The sequence below is a fragment of the Polyodon spathula genome, chromosome 17 (genome assembly GCF_017654505.1).
Source record: "Polyodon spathula isolate WHYD16114869_AA chromosome 17, ASM1765450v1, whole genome shotgun sequence".
Lineage (NCBI taxonomy): Eukaryota > Metazoa > Chordata > Actinopteri > Acipenseriformes > Polyodontidae > Polyodon > Polyodon spathula.
Genome location: NC_054550.1, coordinates 583092 through 591623, shown reverse-complemented (window position 1 = coordinate 591623; position 8532 = coordinate 583092). Strand labels below are relative to the sequence as shown.

General features: G+C 37.7%; 1 protein-coding gene across 1 annotated transcript; it reads left to right on the top strand.

The window, feature by feature from the left end:
* The first annotated feature begins 305 nt into the window (after positions 1-305).
* On the top strand, positions 306-7522 carry LOC121330324 (reticulocalbin-1-like). The gene is made up of 6 exons (XM_041276763.1): positions 306-795; positions 1730-1923; positions 2481-2659; positions 3076-3136; positions 5671-5870; positions 6417-7522. The coding sequence occupies exons 1-6, from the start codon at positions 575-577 to the stop codon at positions 6522-6524; spliced, it is 963 nt and encodes a 320-aa protein (XP_041132697.1). The 5' UTR covers positions 306-574; the 3' UTR covers positions 6525-7522.
* The last annotated feature ends 1010 nt before the right edge of the window (positions 7523-8532 follow it).

Here is an 8532-nt window from a genome sequence, read left to right as displayed (position 1 = left end):
ATATATATATATATATATATATATATATATATATATATATATATATATATATATATACACATTGAGTAGGCACATATTTTATAGGCTTTATAATATATAAAAATATGTGCAGCCTAGGACTAATAGCACCTCTCACAGCATGAAGAATCTCACAGACCCAGCTGCTTCACTCAATCACTGGCGAGTCCACTTGCAACGTGGCGCTTCCACTCCTCTCACGTTACAGGCATCCCGGCGACCAATAGAAAACGCTGTAACATCAAAGCACGGGGAACGAGTGTTATGTTAAACCGTACATGAGTGGTGGGAGGGGGGTTGTCATGTTCTGCGGAAGCTGGGAGGTGTACCGGTATGTGTAAACATACACCCAGGTGATGTTCTGTGTGGCATAGCAAATCAATATATGGGAGTAGAAATTATAAACAGTGCTTTTGCTTTAAAGCAGTTGTCTCTGGCGCAGTTCTTTTTAGTCGGTGTGTGTGAGAGAGACGTGTTAGAACGCCATTTCGTTATCTTTTCTTGGTAACTTTTGAACTATTTTGCAGACCTGGTTATTGGTTACTTTAAAGTAGCGATGGAAGTCTACGGGTTATCGTGTTTGCTGCTGTTCTGCGTGGTGGAGGTTTTTAGCAAACCGACGTACAAAAACGAACGGGTTCATCTCGACCCAGAATTGAGCAAAGATCCTCATGAAGACAACCAAAGCTACCGATACGACCACGAGGCCTTCTTAGGAAAGGAAGAGGCCACGACTTTCGACCAGTTAACTGCAGAAGAAAGCAAGGAGAGACTTGGGTAAGGCAGATTTGACTAACGCATAATAACACTGGGGAGTGCGGGATGGTCATGATGTGGCGAGTTCAATTCGTATTTGACAGACGTGCGTTTTTCAGAAGTGTACACCCACCAACACCAATGCATATGCGCTGGAGTTCATAACGATATGTGGCAGTTCGTTTTTAAAAATGTTTTACATAACATATGATAACAAAATATAATCTTTTTTTTTTTTTAGCTTTCAACATTATTGGGATTGCTCAAATGTATGAAGATACTTGGGTCGTGTCACTCTGTTTAGCAGAAGGACGCTCGTTTGAGGCGTACAGTTTTAAGGAAAGTTCCTACACAGTATAATTGGCTTCAGTTGAAATCAAGGTGTTTACCGAAAAAAGACATGTTGCCAGCAATTGAACAGCTGTTCCTGAATTACCTGTAGATGACATTAGATGTTGTAGGTAGGAATAGCAGCTCGGATGTAATGTCAGGTTCAGTCATTATCAAAGCTCAAGAAACGACCCAAACGAGAAATTCTATATATATTTTTATTCTTAATTAACCCCAATGCAAAATCCGATGACTCCCCCCACATTCATCACCTATGTCACACGTTATATCCTGCTACTGTATGGTGAAGGGTGTCTGATCTGCAGTTCTAGTTGAATGAAAGTGGGAGTGTCTTCTAAATACAACAACGTGGCAGAAGATCTGGTAATGACTTGGGAAGATTTGTTTCTGGAGGGTGTGGGGTGGTGGGTATGTAAACCTTTTGTTTTAGAAAATAATGTTATTTATTGATTTATTTTACAAGACACAAGCAATTGTGTTTCACAATTGGAGTGCGCACAATTTGGATTCAGTATAAATTTATTTGAATGGTAACACTTGATCCTAGAATTGGGTTTCCAAAATCAGATCGTGCAGTCTGACTTGTTTCTTCTTTTGTTTTCAGGAAAATTTTTGATAGGATTGATGGCGATAAAGATGGATATGTTACTACAGATGAGCTGAAGAGCTGGATTAACAGAGTACAGAAGCGCTACATTTATGAAAATGTTGCTAAAGTTTGGACGGACTATGATTTAAACAAAGACAACAAGATTTCTTGGGATGAATACAAAAAAGCCACCTATGGTTATTACCTTGGTAAGACCAAGTTGCAACAACTTGCATTTAGTGTTAATGTATATTGATTAATGCCTTTAATACTGTATGCCACAGCCCTCTGCAGCCACTGTCTTCCCTCATCAATCTTCTCTTCCCTCACATAAACTGATCAGGAGTTGCAGTCTGACATCCCCTGTAATATAATGTCCATGCATGCACGTTTTCTTTTGTCCTGCAGAGTTTAAGCAAAATAATCCCTCAAATGTGAAGTCCAGACAGCCCAGTCACAGTAGTTTTCTAACCAAACTGTATCTTGCAGTGATGGAAACAAGACTTCCATTGCATAGCAGTGTGATCCATTCCTGGTTTTACTAGGAGCTGGATAAGATACACCTGAGCTTGTTAAATACATGCTTTGGCTAATCAAGCTCATAGTAAAACCTGGAATGGGTGAAGCTGCTATGCAGTAGGAATCTTATTGCTCTCCTTGTCTGAGATTCCACAGCATGTTTCTGATGCAGATGAAAGCCAGATGCAGTATATTGCCTCCCCTGCTGCTTATTGAAATATTGTAATTTATGCTAATGACTTTTCAGCTAACCCGGAAGAGTTCCAGGATGCGACAGACCAGTTCAGTTTCAAAAAGATGCTCCCCCGTGATGAAAGAAGATTCAAAACTGCTGACCTCGACGGGGACGCGGCAGCCAGCCGGGAAGAATTCACTGCCTTCCTGCACCCAGAGGAGTTTGATCACATGAAAGACATTGTTGTTCTTGTAGGTAGCATTCCAGTTTTTAAGTTATGCACCAGTTCTAAAACTAGCAGGAAACAACTTGGGTTTAAGTAGAAACAGTTCAAATAAAATGTTTATTTTTTTTTCTTTTCTAGTTTTATAAAATTTGCATTGTTCAGAACATTGGCCCACTCGGATGATCAGATCATACTGCTCAAAAAAAAAAAAAAAAGAATTATAAAGTTGAACGTAGAGGTAATATTTCAAATTTAAAAAGTCATCAGGCAACAGAGACATGCTTGCAGATACTGTCACTTGCACAACTGCTACTGTAACAGTTCTTTATTACAGAAGTATACACAATGCCATGTTGCACATAGACAGACTTCATTTGACTTTGGGTGTTTTACAGCTCAATTATATCTTTTTTTTTTTTTGTGATTTTTTTTTGTTTTTAGGAAACCCTGGAAGACATAGATAAGAATGGTGATGGTCATGTGGATGAAGATGAGTACATTGGTATGTTTTTTGCATTTTAATTACAAAAATGTAGGTGAACCCAACTTGATTTCTCTGCAAACAAGCGTGTATCCTCATGTCTCCTGTCACTCACTGTTTTTTGCTTTGAGTTTTGTATTTAACTTAAAATGATACCCTTCCAACTTAATTGACCATTCAGAAAACATCTGGTTTCTGTGAATGTTGCAAAAGGAATATATACAATGCTTCCTCGTTTCATTCATGGTGAGACGATGTTGAACGTGGATTGTGCATGTACTGTACGTTACTGCATGGCACCCTTCAGTCATTCGCCGTTTCATATTTCAGTATGATTGGGGGAATATTAAGGTCGCCTTGTACTGTCAAGAGTAGAAGAAGAAAATGTCAAGCCAGATTAGTTCCACAGTTGGGTGTTTGGGCACAGCAAGCAGGGTTTCGTGTTCTTTCATGTTGTAGTTCAGAATATCCTGTGTGATTCTACGGCTTGGGGAGTCACGATGCACTAATGTCACAATGTAAAGAAAGTAATTCAATTCATCAGTACACAGTGAATTGTTACACCCCCTAATTCAGACTAGAATTTTATTAGTAAGAAGTGATGCAGTTTGTTAACAAAGGGTTACTGTAGTTGTATAGATTTTAGTATACCGTGTGAGAATATTTCTGACATGTAAGCACATTTGATGTCTTGCAAAATCTTTACAGATGCCAAAGTTGCCAGTAGATATAAAAATCATCAAACAAGGTGCAAAATCCCAAACGTTGCATCAAAACTCACTAAACTGAGCATGGTGCAGCAGGCAAGTATAGAACCAAGGAACTTCACAGAGAAGACAGAGTAAACCTAGGTCAGAAAAGATCACACAAGCCGTCTCAAGATTCAGGTAACTTGAAATATTTACAAGACGGTGATTCCATAACTAGCTCTGATTCTGGAACTAGATAATTTGTACTAAATCAAAACGTTTAGTCAGATGAAAACAGTTTCCTAATGCATTGTATACTGTACCAGTGTGGTTACTCTATCAGAAATGAATACAAGCAGCTCCTAGATATCTTTGTCAGTCCTAGTTTCATTCTTAATGCAGGTGTTTTCCCCTTCTGTAGCCAAAGATGTGCACACGTTAAACTGTTAAGTATTCTTTTGAAATTATGTCATCAGTAACTTTTTGTGCAACAGAGACATTTATTCAATTACAGGTCTTGAATTAATTATGACACAGATTCTACTCAAAAGATCTGTCCAGTTTTCAGTATTCTTGAATTGCCTTTAGTGGCAGCCTGATAACTACATCATTCAAAATAGTGCAGTTATAGTATTCTATTACAGAGTTATTATGTTTTATAAATCTTTGGATAAGATAAACCATACATCATGGCCTGAAAGTACTGACATAGTTTCTGTCTGTCTGAGAATTGTATTTCTAGATAGAGATACTATGTATTCCTGTGTTCCTACCTTGCAGAATCGTGCTGGTTAGACCATTGCCAGTAGCTAATTAGAATTATCTTCATGCACAGATATACAATTAATTGCTTAATACAGGTCAGTGATTAAGAATTGCATATTACTGGCCCATAGTAGCACTGTGCTAAAAAAAAAATGACAGGTTGTCTTTTTTTTATTTTTTTATAGTTTCTGTTTAGACCTCCAATTTGAATGCTTTTCTTGTACGGGTAATACAATAAGGAAGTACAATTTCCACTGCAATTAAAGTCCATTCAGTGAAATTACCTTCATGTAATTACTAGGTACAGTAGTTGTCAGCATTTGTTCTACTGTGAGCAGTGTTGTCTTCTAGCTTGAAACGCTGGCATGGTGAGTGTTCTGCTAGTGCTGTGTGATGTTGACAATTCTTCTCAAGTGAACCCTGGAGGGGTCAGGCCCCATTGTGTTCAGTGGCACTGCCTGTTCTTCTTGAGTTTGGATTGATTGAACACGTTGGCGTGTTAAAAATAACACAGTGGAGTGTTTGAATGAATTAAATGCCCATGCAGAAAGTCTGCATGCACTCTGCACTCAACCCTGGTAAATAGTTAAAAATACATGTGCTTTTACTAAATAGGGGGCTGGCACATATAAATTAATGTAGCAATGGTGTTCTTTGTTTTTCTTTTAGGTATTAGTGGCTGTATTATTATTATTATTATTATTATTATTATTATTATTTTAGCTGTCAGCTATTATATGTAGCTCTTTTTTTTTTTTTTTTTTTTTTAGTATATCTATTTTTATTTTTACCACTAATCTAACATTCCTGGAAAGCTAATCTTTACACTTTCAAAGTTCAGATAGAGTGGTTAATTTGTATGACCACTCAAACTTCTGGTTACTGCAGTAATTGGAGTACAGTTTCACAAGAAAAAAGAATCAGAATCTTGGTAAAATGCCAAATAGAACTAAAAGTCTAGAACCCAAATCAAATTGTTGTATTGTTTCCAAGTGGGTGGAATTTACTGACCTAAAACAGACAAATTTACTGTCCTTTTTTTTATATATACAAGAATACACCTGTGTGCTCTAGACTAGTAAGTTACTGTTTTCATTGCAGCCGATATGTTTGCTCATGAAGTAGAAGGACCGGAACCAGACTGGGTGAAAACCGAAAGAGAGCAGTTTGCAGACTTCCGGGACACCAATAAGGATGGAAAGATGGACAAAGAGGAAATTCGGCACTGGATCCTTCCTCAGGACTATGATCATGCACAGGCTGAAGCCAGACATCTGGTCTATGAATCAGACTTGAACAAGGTACTGCGTTTCTATTAGAGGGGGATCTTTGTTTCTACTGTAACAAACTAATAATAATAAAAAAAACACAGCACAAACACAACTAGGCATTACTGAAATGTACATGCGTTCTGAAGAAAGTGTAAACTACAGCTGCAGCCAAAAGTTTGGCTTTGCAGAAGTCACAATAGTAGTACAACAGTTCATGTTGGATTTCAAAATTAACATTTTTCAATTTCAGTTTTTCTTTAAGTGTATGAAAAACTCCAAAGCTCTATATTAACATAACACTATTCGGCAAACTTCATTCGACTCTATTTAGCAAAATTAGTTAATTCTAGAGGGTGATGCAGAACTTTCTGCCATAGCTGTAGGCAGATGTTGGCTTTAATACAGAGTAGGGTTGCAGAATGTGCGCCAAGGGATTTGGTCAGGAGCCCTGACACGAAGTATTCAGTTTTTGCCAGCATCCAAAGGAGGCACTACCCTATTCCCTATTTGTTTACTAGCTGCAGGGGAAGTTAAATCTACAATTCGTTTTAGTAATTTTCTTAATTTTAATTTCAGGATCAACTATTGACCAAAGAAGAAGTCTTGGAAAACTGGAACATGTTTGTTGGAAGCCAGGCAACTAATTATGGAGAAGACCTCACCAAAAACCATGACGAGTTGTGATCAGAATTGCTGCGGAATAGGCAGTCATTTTCTTGCCAGAAACTTGTATCAGAAATTGAAAGAAATGAATGAAGCCACTGGTGCTTTTTAAACTAAGCGTTTTGCTTGAACAGTGACTGAAATACCTGCACCAATATTGAAAGTCGAATTGAGTGTGTTTTACCTCACTTTTTCAGGGGCGTGCTACCTTGTTGCCTGTTTGCACCAGCGACAGGGTTTTGCCTAACTTGTATATTTGTGTCTTGAGTGCTTCCAAGTTGTAGAACTTTGGCTGTGAATTCTATACAAGGTCATTTTCCGCTGCTTCCATTGTGCCTCCATAAGTACATGCAGAGAATGAGTATGTCCTGCATTGCCAGAGTCTCTCTTGTTGGTCAGGCATTTTTGCCATTTGCCGTTTTTGGTTTCTGGACTTTACCCACTTTTTTCATTATTGCCGATTATTGAACAAAGTGTACAAGTACAGCAGAGGTATTTACAGAACAAATGTAGTGGATGTTTAACTAGTATTGTAATAGCAGTGCTGGTGCCTGTCAAAAAACCAGTGGCTTCCATTTTATAATTAAACATTTTTATGTCCAATATTTAGTTATTGCCAACCTAATTTTCTGCAGTTGGTGTCAAATATTTTGATGGTTTTACACACTTCGGCACAACCTCATTTGTTAGGATTGTGTTTTTAATAATTATGCTTTGTACAGTATTTCAGGGTTGCATGTGTAAAAGGATTTCGTAGGTGTATTTAAATTGTCTTTTTTTTTAAAGTTTTTTTTGTGTTTTTTTTCTTTGACAGTGAAATGTTAGTGAATGGTTTTCATGTGTTACTGCTTCACGTGTAACTCGTATTAGCTATTTCATGAAGATGTTCTATATAGGCACTTCTATAACGTGTAGAAAACTTTATCAGAAAACACTGTTCAGCATTAATCCACAACAGCGTTGACATGCACACAAAATGTATTCTAATTTTTTTCTTATAAAGTGCTACATTTTCACAATTTTGCTTTTTTTCTGGGTGTGCTTATTTATTAAACATTTTATTAATGTCAACATAATGCTTGTGATAACACCTTCTGCTCGCCTTTATTCCTTAGTACTGTGTCCATGTTTGTAACTGCATGATCTGTTGTAAGTTGAGACTTAACAGTTTATTGATTACAGTGTTTTCCAATGTGTGAAGTCCTGCTGTTCATCTTTTTAAATCTTTGTTTCTCTAAAACACTCTGCTTCTGATTTACCTCTGAACAAAATCAAAGGCGATGTGTATTGCGCTCGCTGGTATTAACTATTTAAATTTGGTAGTGAAAAAGCACATCGATCTGGTTTTCTTCCCATCAGCAGGTGTGGCTTTGTAAGAAATGCTACGTTTCCAGCTGCCTGGTGAAACCAGGCTGTAAAGCTAAATGTGTTTGATCAAACTGGGGCTGCTGTCCCAATTCAAAAGGGCTTGATCTCAGACAGCTGACAGTGGAAAACAACAGGGCTGATTTAAATTTAAATCGCTTTCAACTCTGTCCCAATGGCAGATGGAAATTAAGTAGAAGTGCTTTTCTGATCATTGGGTTTTATTTATATATACACGCTTTTTTTTAGTGCCACAAGGCTGATGAGAGTGCAGATAAACACCGAACTTCTTGCTGTTAGCGGTGACTTTAGAAATCAACACTTGCAAAATGTGTGTACCATACATTTTATTCTCCCTAAATCTCAAGTCATTAATGTTTCAGGCTTTAAACATTCCAAACCCGAAATTACATTTCTCAGAACCCCCCAACTAAACACAAAATGCAGATGTTGACTAAATGTGCATTTCACATGTTCTCTAAGAAGATGCTGGCGGGGAGGGCATGTATACCGACGGTAAATGATCTACCATTCCTGCATTTATGAGTAGGGGGGCTTCATTATTTACTTGAGACCTTTAAGCCCATCAGGCAGTTCCTCTGAGGTGGGATCCACAAAGACGTGTGCTGACGTGGCAGTAGTGCAAGTCAGGCTCTTGAACCCT

Excerpts from the sequence above, each read along its gene's own strand:
- LOC121330324 (XM_041276763.1), top strand. The coding sequence starts at position 575 with ATGGAAGTCTACGGGTTATCGTGTTTGCTGCTGTTCTGCGTGGTGGAG. Across the intron at positions 1,924-2,480 it reads CACCTATGGTTATTACCTTG|CTAACCCGGAAGAGTTCCAG; the intron begins GTAAGACCAAGT and ends ATGACTTTTCAG. Across the intron at positions 2,660-3,075 it reads TGAAAGACATTGTTGTTCTT|GAAACCCTGGAAGACATAGA; the intron begins GTAGGTAGCATT and ends TTTTGTTTTTAG.